Below are 19,673 nucleotides of genomic sequence, written 5' to 3' on the forward strand. Positions count from 1 at the left end.
AACCATGGGACAGGAAGAGGATTGGTTCTCTGAGTGAAGAATTCCCGAAAAGCCAAGAAATTAAGTTTCTACCAAGGCCTCTGTCGAGAGTTATTTATGACCTGCCTGGATTGTCACACTGCCACACTGCATATAGCAGCTCCAGGAGGAGAGGGGAAGTCCAAAGGGAAGGTATCCAACCCGGCGAGAACATACAGATTCCAGCAGAGCTGACCAAATCCCAAGGTGAAATTGCTTCAGCCTTGCCAAGAAAAAAAGGTATTTCCAGTAACTGACTTCAGTAAAATGGTAGAGAACAATGAAGCTGAGAAAGTGTCATTATTCCACTGAAAAAGGAAAATTCTGGGGCTGAAGGGATTCCATCAGTCTGGAAAAATAAGAAACCTAAATAGTTTCAGGACACAGTCCAGCAAAACGTGAATACTGAATACTAACTAGGATCAGCATCCAAGACTCTTCAGCTTTTCATGTTAGTTTGGAGAGCAACGTATATATAATCTCCATCCTTATATGCAAAAAGGAAGAATCATTTGCAGAAAGAAAACAAGACATATATATACTAAGATTTAAAACCAACTGTTGCTATAAGAGTAACTAACAACTCATCACACAAGCAATATTTGTCATATTTATGACAAAGGTGTTAACATCAATTTCAGTAAAAGCTATTCCGAAGGGAGCAATGCTTTTCCTCCGTCACGTAGACTGGACAGCCATGGCCAGCAGGGAGACCGGCTACCCAGGCTGGGGCTGCAGCCAAGCAGCCCAGCACAAGACACATTGCGTCCTCTTTAACCTCACTGTTAGCAAAAACAAGAGTGAAAAATCTGACCTCAAGGCTGGATGGAGAAGAAAAAAATAATTTAATTTCTGTTCTAATACAGTGGTTTAAAAGTCTCATCCTTCTGGAGAGTGGTGCTCCATCATTGCAAAGACTCCTTTCTCATTCAATAAAAGAATCTCTTTGCTGTCTTTTCTGCGCCTTCTTATTTCTTTCTCCAACCTTCTATTTTTAATCAGTGTTGTAACCATACTGCTTTTTGGGAAGAAGCTTATAAAAAAAAAAACCACCACAAACCCTGAACTTTTATTGTGCTGCATAGTGTCCTTGTAAATGTTAAAATTAGAGAGTGTCTGCCTGTCTTTCTCTTACAGAATCACAGAATCGTATAGGTTGGAAAAGACCTTTAAGATCATCAAGTCCAACCATTAATCTAACACTGCCAAGTCCACCACTACACCATGTCCCTAAGCACCTCATCCAAACGTCTTTTAAATACTTCCAGGGATGGCGACTTAACCACTTCACTGGGCAGCCTGTTCCAATGCTTGATAACCCTTTCAGTGAAGTAAAATTCCCTAATATCCAGTCTAAACCTCCCCTGGAGCAACTTGAGACCATTCCTCTCGTCCTATCACTTGTTACCTGGGAAAAGAGACCGACCCCCACCTCGCTACACCCTCCTTTCAGGTAGTTGTAGGGAGCAATAAGGTCTCCCCTCAGCCTCCTTTTCTCCAGGCTAAACAACCCCAGTTCCCTCAGCCGCTCCTCATCAGACTTGTGCTCCAGACCCTTCACCAGCTTCGTTGCCCTTCCCTGGACACGCTCCAGCACCTCAATGTCTCTCTTGTAGTGGGGGGCCCAAAACTGAACACACTATTTGAGGTGTGGCCTCACCAGTGCCAAGTACAGGGGGACCATCACTTCCCTAATCCTGCTGGCCACACTATTTTTGATACAAGCCAGGATGCCATAGGCTTTCTTGGCCACCTGGGCACACTGCTGGCTCATATTCAGATGGCTGTCAACCGACACCCCCAGGTCCTTCTCTGCTGGGCAGCTTTCCAGCCACTCTTCCCCAAGCCTGTAGTGTTGCATGGGGTTGCTGTGACCCGAGTGCAGGACCCAGCACTTGGCCTTGTTGAACCCCATACAATTGACCTCGGCCCATCGATCCAGCCTGTCCAGGTCCCTCTGTAGAGCCTTCCTACCCTCAAGCAGATCAACACTCATGCACAACTTGGTGTCATCTGCAAACTTACTGAGGGAGCACTCAATCCCCTCATCCAGATCATTGATAAAGATATTGAACAGGACTGGCCCCAACACAGAGCCCTAGGGGACACCACTTGTGACCGGCCACCCACTGGAGTAAACTCCATTCACCACCACTCTTTGGGCCCAGCCATAAATCAATCTTAAAGTTACCATCAATCTTAAAGTTAAATGCACACAAAGCATTTTATCTGCTTTGTCCAACACCTTATATTCCTTGCCAAAAAGGCAAAGCATGGGGTTTTCATCTCTGAAATTATTGTTACACACTTGAACTAAAGACTCACCACTATGTTATTACGGCAACAAAAATAATATAGCTTTCAACAGTACTACAGGGGTAAAAGAAATAAACACAGTAACTCCCACATGATCCAAAGTTAGTTTTCATGCAGAAACTATCATTCCTTATTCTGCAGTCGTGCGACACTGGTAGAGCCTACTACAGAAAGAGTAATCACAGCTCCATACTTTTCTCAAATATAACACAAGTTTTTAAAAGCATGATTAAAAAAACCCAAAACACACTAATACTAAAAAAGTCTGTTGACAACACGATATTGTTGCTCTTAGTCCAGTGTTAGCACCACAGCGAATCGCTCCCACAAGTTTTGGCAAACCCTGATACTGTAACGGTGGTGCAAGGTGATCTCAGGCAGAACCCCAAAAGCACTGGAAGAACTGGTTCAATACTTAGTTAGCCCTGCACTACCCGGGGACAGCACAGAAAAAAGACTTACTGGCTAAATGCATGAAGTCAAAACATGTTACTGAGAGTTGAACCTGCGCTAGCAGGGAATTGCAGTGACAGTAAACTAAAAGCACTATTTTTTCTGACAGTCATCAAATGGGATTTAGTCTGGACTTTTACGTGTTGTTTTCACATCTTTAATCAATTTGTCTTCCATTTCCCAAGAATTTCCCAGTGTAGGCAAGGCCACAGATTAAAATCAAGGGACAGATTCCGAGATGACAGTAACAAGGTTATGGTGGATAGCGAGTGAAAAAAAAAATTAAAATATCTGTACGTCTGAGACAAAATTCACAGGTTGATCAACACCGCTTTGGCTTGACCAGCCATTTGGAAAACAGTGAGCACATTCCCAATAGCTTCAAAGCAACCTGGATTTAATTCCAACATACAGGGCAAAAAACATTACTATGTGGACAAAAGGTTGCAGATGTATGTTTTTTTAACTTGACAATGTAATTAATGATCTTCACCATTAACTGATGACCATTTGCTTTGCAATAAAATAAAATGTTCTATTTTTAAGTGGCAAGATAAGATTGGAAAAATAGGAAAGAGCAGAAGTATTTGGTCGTAAAATGAGGTAAAGCAGCTATTTAAAAATGGCTGGCAGTCTGGCAAAGGTTAGAAATACTTAGTCAAGGCCTCATTAAGTCACATTGCAAGCTTTCTCCACTGCTCCCCTGCACTACACATCCAGCCTATTCCCTGGAGCTGACAGACACATTCAATGATGCCAGCCTCCTCCGTTCCCAACTTTTAACACCAGACATTGGCTTCACAGAATGGGCAAAGTATGGCTAAACAGGATGAAGCTTTCACACACAAATTACCCTTGCTTACAGAAAAAAATTTACAGGAGAAAAGTTATTAAAAAATTTGAACTGGATTCATGACACATTTCCCCCTTCCCTGCATCCCAGTCCAAGGGAAGGATTTTGTAGGTCTGTCACAACCTTTGTAGTCTCTATTAATAGATACTCCAATACCATCCTGAATCTCCCTGTGTTTTGGCAATAACAGATACTCCAATACCATTCTGTATCTTCCTGTGTTTTGGCTCCAAGCATACACTATGGTAATTAATACAAGCAGCATCTTCTCCCGCAGCATATTTATATAGGATTATGTGGGCAAGGTCCCTCTACAAGCTCTGCTTTCTCCTCTGGCCAAATAGTCCTTCCCCTACAAGCACACTATTGCACAACGCACATACTCTAAAGTGACCAGGAGAAAGGAATTATTTTCTAGGCTGTTCTCCTCCAGCTCTTTGAATGCTTCTAGGTGCAGTTATTTGGCAGTTAAACTTTTCTTCCTGCTTTTCACACCTCCCAGAACACAGTACAGTGGTGTCCTCAAGGAAGAAAGCACTCAGACAGATCTGTAAAACCAAATACGAATCCATCATTGTAATGAATCAATTAATTAAGCAGCTAGGCATGGCTGGAAGTGACCTGCTGGGAGAGGCAGTGGTAAACTTCTCATGCAGTATACAAACTACGAAAAAAAAAAAAAACCCTAGAGTAGTCAACAGCAAAGGAAGCATTAATCATTATTATCACTGGAAACACCATGAAGCTTATCTTAAAAGTTAAACAACCACTTGAGAAGAGCAGCAATTCTCCCTAGTGCATTGCCTGGATTATTTTACTGCTATTGATCACTAAATCATCACAGAAAGAGAAAAAAGCTTGGCATTCTTTGGTTGTTAGTGGCTCATTAGAAGCTCATTTAACAGCTCTGTAATGTGTCCAGCCATCTCAGGTCCTTCCAGAAGGATGCTTAATACCTCCCTGATGTCTGGAGTCTTAAATGCTCATGAACTTAGCTTCCCCAGCCTTTTTTAGAAGGGATTTAAAATTATAATTGCAGTGGAACAGTCACTACCAATACAGCTGAGTGTGACAGGTACCCCAAATACTTTCTTGACTTAGTAAAATCTTTTATACAGCAACCAAAACATGCATTATACATGCAGTGGCAAAAAAAAAAAGAAAAACAAACAAACAACAACAAAAAGCCCAACAAACAAACAAAACCACAAAACCCCAAAAGAAACAACCAAAAACCACAGTATTTTCAAAAACATGGAAGAGGGAGGAAATCTTCAACTTTGCAACACAGCAAAATCTGGTGTACAGAGTAATGAGTAGCCAAGACCCCTAACTGAGAAGCAACTGGTGATACCAAGTTATACAAACACACAGCGTGTTTACATCTTTTCTATGAAAGAGAATATTACTTTCTTTCATATCATTTACCTCCGTATTTGCATTCATCCATTAATTACTTTATTAGAGCATAATAAACCCAAAGGGGTAATGCAATGTTATACCCAAACGCTGCCCATGGATTCAGATATCAACTCGTAACTGGAAATGTACAAAGTTCCTTAAGAGAAAATACACTATGAACAGCCACTAAAAATACAGATAGGAATGATAACCAACCACTAAAAAAACCCAACCCCCCCAAAAAAACCAGATTCATGTACTGTTTTATTAATTCAACAGTATAGTTGACATTTTATATACACAGTCAGGAAGTTTAAAGAACAATTTCCACTGTCCAAACTGCAATTAACTGGTATTTTTCCATAGGGAGCATTCATTGGTCCTGTCCTGAAAGATGCCATTCATTTATAACTGTCAATATTCAGCACTTACAAAGATAATGTTCACTTCTGATACCAAGAGTGTTGCCAAAGGATCCTGAATAGTCTTTTCTACCTAAATACAGTGTAGATCAAATCCTACTTTGATGCAACAAGGCCTAAATAAGAATAAATGAAGTCTCAGGCCTGCAACACCTCTCTGCAAGCAATTCAGTTGGCACAAAGGTATTGCAGTTTGCCACAGCAGCACAAGATAGTCTGCACCTCTCTTCTTCCTCTGAGAGCAACACAAACAGCAGCTTTTTGCAGAAGCTGCCAGCTCAGGCTGTAGGTAAGCACGCCAATTTTCCAGCAAACCTGCTGCCCTATGGATGCGACGCTTGCTCTTTTGCATTCTCTGGTCGTTCTGGCACTTTTTTCCATCTCCATCTTCCAAGAAAAGGGCCCTTGGCCTTTGTCCACACAGAAACTTATTTTAATTAAGAACTAATGCAAATCGCTATATAGACAACCTAGTACCAGCTTTAGTTTTAGCTAACTCCAGATGACTGTCAGTTTAAAATTGAGAACTTGTCTATACACAATTTCTTTTTAAAAAATCCTTTTGAATAAACCATTGTAACTTGTATTTACAGTAGGCCAAAAAGAGTAGGAGATAACTAAAAAAAAAAAAAAGTATTTGCAACATAGGCAAGTTATTTGGCAGCGTAAACCATACTTTGCCTTCTTACACATATACCTCTGCTGCAATGCTGAATTAAAATAGTCTTTTTTTCACTTTGAAAGGAAGTTGTATTTTGCAATAATTACGAAGTTTATCTCTTGGGTTCACTAAAGGAAACAACATTACCATTTCCCACTGCTAAAATTGTGTAATAATGCAAAATTTAGCCTAAAAAGTCAATTTAACATGTTCTGTGAATTTCTATTAGCATTCAAATTATATGTGATACATACATAGGTAGATGGATGGGAAGATAACAAACTGAGCAAGTGGAACTATGTTCTTTAGAACATACAGATATCCAGACACGTAAACACGTCAGTGTTTTCCTTGAATGATATTTGGAGAACTGTGCAATATGTGCTCCTGGCTGCAATATGCCACAACACAAGTTAGAGACATTCTGCAATCCTTGAGTAGGTGTACAGATAGGTAAACAAAGTAAATGGCATTTCAAATGAAATAAAAAGTTCAGGATTATACCACATCTACACCATGTAAATGGTGCATCTCAGCAGGGTCATGTCTTTTGCCTCACAACTGTTCAAACAAGACAGAAAATGCTGCAACCTTTTTACATTAGAAAGACGATCTTTCCTCTCCTCACCCAGTGAACAGAACACTGTGCCCACACTGTTCCTTTCAAATCCTCAAATTTCTAAAAACAATGCCAAATGCACTTGCAGTAGGATATAGCTCAGTTTATTCAAGCTGAGAGGTGAGTATCTTTGAAGAAGTTAAAAGCTGGTCTGAAGGAAATATGCAGTTGCCTCTTTGCAGAGAAGGGATATGTGGAAGCCAGATACCAGCCATATGCCGATTTTCTTAAGAGAGCTAAGAAAAATGTATGGTCCTCTCCTATTTGGAAGGCCAGGTACTGCTATAGGATCTGAGTGTACTCTTAAGCTTTGGGGTTTTTACTTCACAGAATGCAAGCCCTGATTCTTTGAAAAATAACAAAATTGTTCTCTTCTCCAGACATCATAGGCACTGCCACAAGTGGGCACCAACAAGGAGCAGCTTCCCAGCACCTCACTTCTCTGCACTGCTCTGCAGAGCGCTTAATGCGCTCTCTGTTCCTCTTTCAGTCTCTTCTCTTCTTGGTAAATGGGATCATCCATCCAGCATCAGCTCACATCTAAACACGCGTCTGGGCATTAGCCCTCAGAAAGGTGAGCTCTTCAGGCAAAGGGACAGTCCTCTTAATGACTCTCCAACAGTCACAAGATTTCATCACGAGTGCTTGTATGTCAGCATTTCACAGCACACGGGACACTGTTACAGTGAAAGATACTTACAGTCTTTACATTGATCAAAGCAAATGAGGATATTAATGCCATTTCATTAAATTAACCTTTCTTCCTATCACTTAAGCTTTACCTGCTCCCCACACCCATGCCCTCCCAGCAAGGCTACTGAGCCTAAGCAAAGCACGCTGCTTAACACAGTCACATTTCACCCTCCCAAGCCAAAAAATTTACTTATCCTCCCCCTCTACTGGTGCAACCCAGCTGCTTCTGCAGAAAGACACCACAGTCCTTGGACTGGTCTATGTAATCTATGCTCAGGATGAGAAAATGACAATTTAACTAAATATAATGGTTAAAAAAAGGCAAGTCTTCAAAGTTGGGAGGTATTGCTGCAGGGAACACTCCTCTGTGGCGACCAAGGGTACCGGGAGAATGTTCTGAAGTCTATGAACAGGCTCCGATTTGATCTCAATGAGATTTAGATCAGTCCATTGAAATTACTTGATTCTAAGCACTATTCCTGTCCATCAGACTCGTGTACCTCACCACTATGTATGAAGGTGCCTCCCTCTCATCCATAAAGATGTAGCAAAAAAACGTATTGAATATGAACGGAATTGGTAATATGCATTCAGCACACAGACCCTGCAGCAGCACTGCCAAGTGAATAACTCAGAGGAAGTGCATTTGTTTATTAAGTCATCTCTATCTTTTTTTCTCAGGTCTAATAGCAACTTAGTCTTTTTTGTGTTTCTAATAACAGCAACTGTTGTCTGGAAACAACCCCCTAAAATTAATTATTCAGCAGTAATGTTGTTCAGGTTTAAAGTAATACAGTTTTGCCAAACAAACCTCACCTAGCTCAAAGTAGGATTAGCATAACAAAATTAACAACATTTTAAGTCTTTGAAATTTTCTTTTTCAGGCTCTTAAAGTAAAATAACAGGGTTTAGTGATTGGGTATTTGTCTTCAACCCAATCTTTTTTCCATTGATGGCAATGGGAAAATTGCACTGATTTCAGAGACTGCAGAAATGATGTTTATACTCAAAATCTGCATTGCTTTAGGGAGCAACTGCCACTGTGAATCATAACACTCTGAGAAAGAAATTCACAAGCTACATATACTATGACTTGCATTTCCAAATCATACACAAGTACAACCAATTTTACATAACACTAGAAGACAAGACTTCCTTCAGGATACACCCATACATATTTCCCAGAACAAATCTGTATCTACCCCAGCGCCAAGGCTTGGGTGTTACCCGCAGAGGGAGGCCGGCCCCGGCAGACCTCACGCACAGCGTTCCCGCTGAAGGCTGCGCAGCTTCCAGGCAGTTTCCCGCACTGGGCTCCATCTACCGCAGAACACAAAATGTTTGCAGAAAGTCTTTCTTCATACGTTTAATGAATTCCAGTGTCTATTTTTTAGCCAGTGCTCACAGAATTTTTTATTACAGTGTTTATATGAGGTAGCCTGGAGGTGTGTCATACTCCAATGGAATATAATTCTTTTATTAAACTATTACATTTGTTAAATTAATTTAATAAACTCCTACATAATCTCGTTTGGAAAAAGAAAAGAGATCTTACAGTAATTCATTCATAGTGCGCTCTCCTGATAGCTCTGGCTTGAAGAGATCAGCAGTCCCTTTAGCTGAGCAAAATGCAACTTCTAATCAGATATTTATGAAAATTGTTATAAAATTAAAAGAACAACAAAAAAATCAAATCACATAGCTCTTCCAAAGTACAGCTTACAAAAAAATGTAATGCAAGAACCCAGAATTCGTCTACATTTACAATGAGTTGCCTATACTGTATTTTGCAAGTGTCTTAAGAGAAAAAGTAATGTTAAGTAAAACATGATGCTTTTTATTCTTCTATGCAAACAGCAACAGTAGGCTAAAACTGACAGAATCCACCAAGAATATCTCTTCTCTCAAAAAATTATCCTGACAACAAAAATGAAATTAAAACACCATTGTGATATTAACTTACAATGGTAAAACTTGCCTAAACGCTATGGGAGTGTGGAAAGCTTAATAGGAGATGCCCAAATGGCTTTGGAGTGGCCCCAGAACGGGTGGCAACCTTCACTCAGGAAGAGAGGCATGCAAGGAATTAAGATTCAACCACCGAGCTGGCAAGAGCAGGACCAAGGCAGCCCTCGCTCATCCTCCTCTTGTTCCCTCCACCAGAGCTTCCATAAGTGCTTGTGGCAAAAAAAGACCCTCTGGCCTCCTGGCAGCTACCTTGCGCCCTCTTGCAGGCTCCCCCACTCTACCCCAAAACTTTACATCATTCAGCTGCCAGTCCCCTTAAATACCTACACACCTCCAGCCCTGTACATGCCCAAGAGACCACTATACCAGAGCAATTCAGCTCAGGCAACAAACTGGTATTTTTCTGCCCTGCACGACTTTCCCTGCAGGGGAACTCAGCGCTGGGTCTGCAAATGGGATCTCCGTGGCTGTGCTCCAAGCTCTTGCTCAAGGCCTGGTCACTGCCCTTCGCCTTGTCCCTACCCTGCTGGTGCACTCTTGGCTGACTCCCGATTCCACTGCCCGAGCTCCCAGCCGGGCTCCCCAGTTTTATTTCAGCCTTGCCTGCTCCCCGTGACAGGATCCCCTCCCAGCAGCATTTGGATTACACATAATCCAATTTTCTGGATTTCACTTGAGCTTCTAGACATGCTCTCACCCCGCTCTGCCCCATGGCTTTCCTGGTTATTTGAGCACTAGCATCTGATTCCTGATAGAGGAGTTTTACTTCCTATTGCTATTTACTTCCTACCTTTTCCTTGCAAACATGATGTAGCTAACATTCTTATGCAGTCACATACACAAAAGCAAGATGGATATAGCCATGTTTCCATAAGCAGCAGGCCTCTCCTGAACCACAGATGCACCCTGCATTTTATTTAAGCAACTCCTTTTTTGTTGTGTTTTTCCCCAAAACTATCTGAAAGAGCTAAATAAGATAAAAACTTTTTGTAGCTTACAATCAAAACAGATTAGCAGTCCATCAAAACTCTCTAATGAATTAAAAACATGCTATGCCTACCTATAATAGAACACCGGTAATTAGATCCAAATTATGCTGGGAGGATCACTGCATAGCTTGACAGACTTTGGGTCCATAAAATAATAAACCATGAGCACTATACTTTATCTGATTCTAGACTTATTTGAAAGATATGTAATTAAGTAGCCAGCTTCATACTGAATAGATATTAAACAGAGATTCTTACTGCCCATTCAGAAGTTGTATCCAAGTTACCAAAACAAACTTCCAGTGAAGAATGATGGTTTTGGAGTCCTAATTATCCACCACCCTGCTTCTTCTGTAGTCATTTACACCCCTGCAAATCAATACATGACAACTTTGCAGTACTCAAACTAATTTCCACTTTGTATGAATCTCTGAACAAGGTACTGGGCAGCAAAGACGTGCTCCTTTTGCCCCTCAAAGTACCGCCAAAGCAGCATGACATAGGTCAACCAGGACGGATGAGATCTAGCAGGATGGAGAACCTCTAGGAGATAATCAGTATGAATATAATGAATGTTTTCTGTAGCTGTTTTTGCTAGGATTATCCAAGACATGGTGTGTTAGTACTCCCCTTCAGGCATGCAACTCAGGAGGAGAATCAAACCTTCACAGTATACATTTACAGCTAGAATATTTTTTAAACTCCTCTCAATACAGTAGCAAAGTACTGTACTGACACAAATACTTTGGTGTCAGTTAGCTTTTAGACTTTGATGCACCTTTAAATAGGCATATCACAATAACATTACCTGACACATCCTGCCCAAAATAATCCCAAGACTAATTTTGTTGATGTAAGTGGCTCTGGAACAGGAATATTTTATCTCAGTTTGATTCCAGTTAATTATTTAAATTAGGGCCTGTACACAGTCTTAATGGTCAGAAACTTTCAACTTAATACACACGTTAATAATGAACCACGACTAAATGAAATCATTCCAATAATCTCAGTAATTTAAACACGTTTCAAGAAGGGGCTCAATAATCACTAAGACTGCAAATTTCTGACATAACAAGATTCCCCCAGAAGACAGTATTCTACATAAGTAGGCTTCAAAACCAAAAATGTTTATGATACAGAAAGATTTAAGAACAAGGCTTTGACTATAAATACACTTCTACACAAATACATACAAAAATATCAGTCTTCAGAACTAGTTAGTATTTGGTAAAGGCATTTAGCCTTTTGCAGAACTTAACTTTTTAATCAAGTCTGAGTAGTTCCTAAACTGTCTTGCATGGCAAAACCTCCAAGTCATATTGGCTAAAAGAAATAAAAATAAGCTAGTACACATGTATAATAAAAAGTTACATTAATAATCATTCCCCATTTCTTAGAAAAAATCACCAAGGTATTACCAAAAATTACACTTACCAGGTGCATCCTGGAAAGACAAAAATATGCTGATTAGGTTTATGAGCATGAACAGCTAAATGTTTCACCACAGAGGATGCATTATTGGTTCTACAGTAACTGCCTGCATTTTCACATCTACCTTGGGGAAGCACAGAAAAAAAAAGTATACCATTAACTCAAATAAAAGATTTTTGTTACAGATGGAGTTGATCTCAGTGGAACTACAAAATGAATAAAATATTATCATAAGAAACAGGATTTGCATCTCTGCACAGATACGAATACTTAGTTTTATTAACAGCTGCTTAACATATTTGGAAAACAGTAGAAAGCATTCCTCTGCCACTGCTCTACCCACCAGCGCCATTACTGCAAAAGAACATTATTTTTAATCACTATTTATGTACTTCTGCACAATAGTCTCTGTGCACGTAACATACGTTAAAAACAAATCAACCAGTATCACCAACTTCACCTCTTATTCCTGACCACAATAGGTCCTACCTCTTACCTAGAAAACCTATCAAACAACTTCCTGAAAAGACCTGCCAGGACTTGTCTTTACAGATCGCCAGACTTGCTGGCATCCTACAGAAAGGATATTGTCCCACCAGTTTGAAAAAGGTCACCTTTAGGTAATTTCAGTGGAAGACATTCAAATAAGTCTTGACTATTATGATCCTATATGGAAAGATACCACAAACACAATGCTATTATCCATCTCTACCCACATGTTTAATGAGATCACTAGTCATGTGTTACGTTATGTGCTATATGGAACCAATTGACAAGAAAACTACTCCAGAGTTAGCAGTCAGCATAACAGACAAATTTGCTATAAACTTTAATAGAAGCAGTTTGCCCTGGATATAGGTTGTTGGGGTTTGGTTTTTTTGAAAGTACTAACTAAAGTTTACACAAGTCAGTGTAAAGGCTCCCATTGATTTTTAAGAGACTTTTAGCCAGGTCCCAAGTTCTCCTTGAGCAGAAGTTAACTTAAATAACTTTTTACTTGAGTGCAGAGATGGCTGGAAATCAGAATTATTGTATTTTGTGGCAAATACAACCATCAGAAACAGAAAGTCTAAATTAAACATGAAAAATTCCAGGAAATTGAATGGAAAGAAACAGTCACCTATTATTCATAGATCGACTTGGGCATAAGGTACACATTAAAATGCTCAGCAGCAAATGTAAGTGACTCCGGGCCTGCACAAGAGAAGAATCTCTGTAAGAGACTTTTCTGGCAAAACTTGGATCCCTGAAAGGCATAAGAAGCTAGGTGAGCCTTCAGGACAGCTCCATGGGACCCATATGCCTAAATGCTGCACCTGGTTCTCATTTTATACACTTAAGTCTTCGGTAGATTGTGGTCTGCATTGCTACAGATAATTATTATTGATAGCTTGACACAAAAAATTCCGCAAGACCTAAATCCTTCTCACTGTAATGTTATAATCTTAGGCACAGCCATACTGGGACCTACCAATGTTGCTTTGTTTTCAGGGAAGAGGTGGGGGTTAAACTCCAGTCTGAAATGCCTACTGCCCTCCATGAGAAGGTATCTTAGTGATAAATGCAACAGTTCCACAGAAAAACTGTCCATCTTCAGTGATACTAACTACTGGATATAATTCATTTGACAAAAGCAGGTCTATAACCAGTACAGGTTCTGCTCAAACCTGTCTTAAGTAGTTGCTTATGAAAAAACAGTGGGGTATGGAATACAGGTGCAGTGTTATGAAAATATTATAAAGACTACAAATAGCTATGCCACGGCAATCCAAAAAATATCTCCAAAATGCTTCTCTTCTGTAAAGCTGGCAAAAAAAATGTCATTAATTCTAAACAACTAATTAACAGAGAATATTCTTTTCATTTCTAAGAAATTTTTACACTAGCAATAATGGAAAACAGTCTTCTGTCTCTCTTAACAGTGTATTTAAGTTCTTCTTAACAAATAGATACCAGGTTAGAAAAAGGTCAATCTAGGCTGGTATCCCAGCTACAGGAGTACACACATGGGGAGACACACAAGAAGCAGGAAAGCACAGAGTGATCAATCCTCTGCTGTAGCTTCCCAATGTTCAACTGCTTGTACTTGAGGGACTTTCTAAGCCAGATGCTCTTGGTGCATTGTGAAGCTCTCCTCCATCAACTTGTCATTTTGAACCTGTGTGAACCCATTTACATTTCTGACTGCCACAGCTTTCTGAGGCTGTTAAGTGCATGATTTAATCACATGCTGCGTCAGAAAATACTTTCATTTATTTTAAACCTGCTGCTATATAATTATCACTGGGTTTCCCCTACTTCACATTCTGTGAAAGAGAGCAAATATCAGTTCCCTGATTCTCTCTCCACAATGTTTGGGAATTTACATACATTAAAATATTACCCGCTAGTTACCTTTTTCCAGACCAATCTGATTAATTTCTCACTTTGTAGCAGTCTTTCCATGGGTAGGCATGTCATTCTTGCCCTTCTCTAGACCTTTTTAGGCTCTACTGTATTCTTTAATGTATTCTCTACCTAAAGATTTTCCTGGTTTTCCAGGGTACTTATGTATATGCCAAAGAATGCAGTTGTAGTAAAATCACCATTGGGCTATCAACTAATTAATCAGCTTTAATGAATTGTACATACTCATAGTTTTATATTATTAAGTAGCAAGTATCTAAATGTAAGCTTACATAGCAAAAAGCTAAGTAAGAGTTACTGGAGAATCATTACAGTCCTGAAAAACTCTACTGTCTTCTGAAAAAAACAGTCATGTTGCATAGACAGATGTATCATGTATTTAAAACACTTAAATTCTGTCACCACACTTCAGAACACAAGCTAAAAGAAACTAAGCCTCATTCTTTTTTATTGCAGGTTTGGGTTTTTTTAAAGCTAAAAATGTCACTAGGATAAATACAACTTCTTGAAACAAGACAGCTGGCTATCTTGATACACTTCCACTGATGAATTCAATTGCAAAACCCTAATCCTTGCAGTTCTTAGACTAGTAGTATATGATGGGCAAGGACAACTCAACTGGCTTTTAAAGAAAAAAATCTGTGCATGAAACAGAAGCAAATAGTCTTTGGAAGAACTTCAGTGAAAGGTCTCATAGCTCTACTGTGACTGAAGTTAAAGCCTGACGCTGCAGTTCCTACTTCAAGTTCACTTCATGGGCATAGTCTGCTGTTACTAACATAATACAGAGCTGTGTTATCTGCTACAGTATCTTGACACAAAGATCCAGGAAAAACAAAACAAAACAAAAACACGTGGTCCCAAAAGTTTGTATTGCATGCAAACAAAGAGAGAGAAGCCTCATAAGAACTGACAGGGAAATATTTTGGTAAAAAGTTACAAAATAGTCAGTAGGCATTACATAACAAATTACACAGCCTTCCTACCCATTTATGAAAATGCTTGTACATGGCAATGTCAGAAGGAACATGCCGGAAAACATCATCAGTCAACTTTGTTTAGAACCCCACACAGGAAGGCTTGCAAAGCATTACATGTAAAGAAAGAAGAAATCCAGTTCTTTGAGCACTGTCTTCTGTTCCCCTGACCTAAAAGTGGTTGCAATTAACATTTTATTTGCAAACAATTGGCTCTGGATTATTCACAAGAAAAAAAAAATGGAAACACTTGGCAAATAATTTAGCCAATGCATGGTCCATCTTTAGGTTTCTTTGAAAATGGGTCAAGTTCTATGCTCTCTTGCCCTTTCTCTAATTTTGTCTCCCAACCATTATACTCTCCTGACTTCAGGCTCCTCATGGCAAAAACCCTTTCTTGCTCCAGTTCTGTAGTAAGACCATTTACCTCTTCCTTGCATTAAAAAAAAAAAAACCACAAAACAAAACAAAAACCAAAAAAACAACAACTAATGCACACGTATTAGGGAAATTTTCTAAAGCACAAGGGCAGCTACAACTATTTCTCATTAATGCTATTTCAAATTTACCTCAATCTACAAAGCTGTGAGCATTAGCAAAGCAAAATGGGAATAAAAATATTCCAGCTACATTTTGTTCTTTTTATATAAATGAGTTCTCTTGTTTCTGAAGCCCAATATAGAGCACATAAATGCACTGAAGATTATCTAGAAGGGTCCATATTTTACTTGCAGTATATGCCAAATGTAATTGCTGCAGGAAAGGTTTTTAAAGCAAGTCCCTGTTCAGTCTTTTATACTTCACAGTTACACTGTGGATGCCAAAACACTCCAGTGTAAGCAAGTCTGGCTTTCACTGGAATTGCGCTCTCAGATGCTAACCTTGAAACTTGCAGAGTTCTAAAAGATAGCTGGGGAAAAAAAGTCTGTTAAAAGTAGACTTTGATCATCTAAATCTACAAAATTTTAACTTTTTGCTTAATTCAGCAAGACCACTCATGCTTAAAGTATGCCTTTAAATAGTTGGGAGAGAAATGGGAAAACAGGGCAAGAATGTTCAACTCCTGCAGAATACGTTTGCCCTGACTGTACAACTTCCTTTGCTTTCTTAAACCCCCTTTTCCAGCTGGTAAAATCAGCTTAAAGAAAGCGATGGAATACCATTCTGACTATGGATTTATATGAACATATAGACTTTTTAAAGTAAAATAAAGATAATAAAGCATTGTAAAATTCATTCCCTTGCAAAATGTACAATGCTTAAATAGAACTCCTGCACGTTAAAGTCTTGAAAAACCAGAAAAGGTAAAACAAGTTGGGGGTTTTTATCTCAACTGCATCTAAAATTTGCATTTAACACCTGATAGACATTTCCTAGGACATCAGAAATTCCTGAAAGACACAGAAAAATAAATTATTTAATTCCAATCCCAAATTAAAAGTATTTCCCATTCACTGGTATAATGCCAAAGGAAAACTGATTCAAAACACTATTATACACCACTGAGACAACCTTGTGGGAAAATAAATGTAATGCTCTGTGTGGGGTCCCAACAGTATGCCTTAGAGATGCATAGCCTGCAAATTCTCCAGTTCAGATACCTGCTATCAGACACAACCATGTTATCTAATTTAATTAATCAGCTTAACAACCGAATTTAAGATGAATTATGGTACTTTTCATTCCATTTCTATCATAAGACCATTCCAGACCCTTAGGGTGACTGGAATAATTTTCTAGTTTCCAGACTGGATCTATGCATAGGCACCCTTTGTTCTAAAGGCAATGCTGTCCTAGAAATCAAATTTTCCCTCACACAGTATTCAATTCATGGACCTTATCAGCCCATCCCAGTTACCCTTCTTCGCACCTGCTCCAGTTTGAATGCACCGTTCCTAAGCACAGGGAAGTGAGTTTACCCAGTATTTCAGATGAGGCCTTACCAGTTCCTTATATAACATTAATACTTTCTTATCTCTATCAGAAATCTCTCTGCTGATAAACACCATCCCAGGATGTATCTCAAGAAATCTCCTCCAGCTGGAAGACAGATCATTATCACTCTCAGTAGTATTGCTAAATATCAACCTGCAGTGAAAATGCTACCCAGTCATTAAAACTTACCCACCATTTGTGACATTAAGACCACATAGAACTGGTATAGTCTGTAAAAACAATTATATGTTCTTTAATTTAAATCCAAGATTGTGTATTTTCAATTTTTGAATCCTTCACACAATTCCAAGAGAAAATACCATTTCCATACCAGAACACTTACAGAACTTTGGTCCTGATTTAGTAAAGCATTTACGCATTTATGTAACTTCAGATTGGAAGCATTCCCGTCACATTCAGCAGATGCCTTTAGAAGACTAAAGTCACACTTCAATGCTTTGTTGGGACTTAAAGGGTTAATATTTCAAGGTGGAACTTTCAAAGGATCCTCGAGGCTCTTTTGCACTTAACTACCTCGGTCTCCTCCGAATGTTAAAGCTTTAAAATGCAAAAAACAACTATTTTGTTTATCCCTTCCTCCGTTGAATGGATATACCAAGCTCTAAGAGCTAACCATGTGTCTTCTGCTTCTTGCCTTGAGCTAGAGCTCTGCCCAGTGCCTTCACACATTCTCAGAAGTGAAGTCTCACGTTCCACTGTTCGCCCAATGCCTTCCAAATGCAAATCACTACAAGAGGATCACGTGTGACCATATGCTAAATTAAGTTTGCCCAGGAGACTTCATTCATCGTCTCCCCAGAAACTAGCGATTAGCCCACGTACTTGCGAGGATATGCCATTTAATTCGAAACGCCATAGTTTATTCTTAAAAATTAAACTGGGGAAAAAAAAACCAGAGAAACATAATCATAAAACCATTTTCCTTACCAGATTATAACAAAGACGGAGGCTTTTAAGATCGCGCCTGACCTGTTAATTTCACATAAAGGGTGTTAAACACACGGTGCCGCTCCGTAGCAATCTGTACTATAATTCAGTCTCCAAACACGCCTTCTGTTAATTTGTGACACTGCATATTTTGCTACTCAAGAGCAACGAAACCCAGCGCTGCAGAAGCTATTTATTCTGCCTCCAGGTGCTTCATAAATATTAAATAAGAACAGATACGAGCTGCTACACAAAAACTTTACAACTCCATGGGAAGCTGCCCCGCTGCCACATCCACGGGGCACGCACGAGTGCGGGCGGGACCCCGACACCTCTGAGCGGCGGCAGGAGCAGCACCCCACCACAGACCAGCGCCGGAGCCCGCTCCCCCGGCACCGGCCGGGCCCGCGAGGACACCCCCTCCAGCAGCCGCTCGGTCCGGGGACGCACCTTCCCACGGAGGGCTCCGGGCAGCCAGCGCCGCAGCCCCGTCGCCCTCGACGGGTGCAGGCAGGGCGGCTGCTTCACCTGCGCGCAGCCCCTCCCGGGCGGGCCCCCACCACACCTCTGCCCACCCCGGCGGGCAGGGGCGCCCCGGAGGGCGGCGTCAGCCCGGGCAACCCAGCGGCGGCGGGACCCGCGGAAACTTCCCGGCCGGGGCGGCCCGCCCTTACCTTGATGATGCTGCTCCTCCGCGGGGTGGCCTTGGCCGCCTCCAGCAGGCAGGCGTCGGTGTCGGACGCTGCCGCCGGTGCCAGGCTGCCGCCAGGAAAGCGCTCGGCAGCACCGACGGCCGAGACGCCGCTGCGACGCTCCCGCCTCCTGCCCGCGGCCGCCGCCGGGGCGTCCAGCGAAGCCGGCTCGGGCTCCTCCTCGGCACGGTGAGCCGCGTCGGGAGGGGCACGGCCCGCCGCCGGCTGCTCCCTGCTGCCGGCAGCCTCTGCCATCGTCCCGCCGAGCAGTGTGTCAACTTCTCCGGGGCGCTGAGAGGCCGGGGGGACACACAGACGGGCGGCGTCCCGCGGCGCTCCCCTCACGGCAGAGCGGCGACAGCGCCAGTTTTCCCCGGAGGAGCCATGCCCGACCCCCGCAGCTGAGTGTGCCCGCGCGGGACTCCGCAGCCCCGGCGGTGCCGGAGGAGCCGGGAGGGTGGCGCCGCGGGGCTGGCGCAAAGCGGCGGGGCGGGGCGGGAGAAGCAGAGAAGCGGGGCGGCGGTGCCGGGCGCCCGGCGAAGCGCGGGGCGGGCGCGGCCGCGGGGAGCGCCGTGCGGGCGGGGAGCGCCGTGCGGGCGGCGCGCGCGCAGGAAGTGCCGCCGCCGCACCGCTCTGTTGTGACAGGAGCCGGGCGTGTTTTGACAGGCGGCGTTGACGGACGGGGCACCGGGCCACTCAGCGCTGCGGCGGCCCCCCGGGGGCGCCGCGGCGTCCAATAGACTTGGTGAGGGGCGTGTCCGCGGGACGCCTGGATGGGCGTTCTGGGCGGTGCGCGGCGGCGAGCGGCCGAGGGGCAGGTAGGGCTGTGAGTGAGTGGGCAGCTGTAAAGCCTGATCGCACCCACCGCAGCGCCGAGCAAAAGGGCGCGGG

At 41.9% G+C, this 19,673-nt stretch overlaps 1 protein-coding gene across 1 annotated transcript in view; it reads right to left on the reverse strand.

Annotated features, from left to right (window-relative positions):
* The window catches only part of PLCL1 (phospholipase C like 1 (inactive)), a 209,762-nt gene extending 190,684 nt beyond the window's left edge, over positions 1–19,078 (reverse strand). Inside the window, exon 1 of the mRNA XM_072874373.1 lies at positions 18,765–19,078. Within this exon, the coding sequence (XP_072730474.1) occupies positions 18,765–19,037 (273 nt within the window). The 5' untranslated portion in view covers positions 19,038–19,078. The remainder of the gene's footprint in view (positions 1–18,764) is intronic.
* Positions 19,079–19,673: the final 595 nt, after the last annotated feature.

This window comes from Ciconia boyciana, chromosome 10 (genome assembly GCF_034638445.1).
Source record: "Ciconia boyciana chromosome 10, ASM3463844v1, whole genome shotgun sequence".
Classification (NCBI taxonomy): domain Eukaryota; kingdom Metazoa; phylum Chordata; class Aves; order Ciconiiformes; family Ciconiidae; genus Ciconia; species Ciconia boyciana.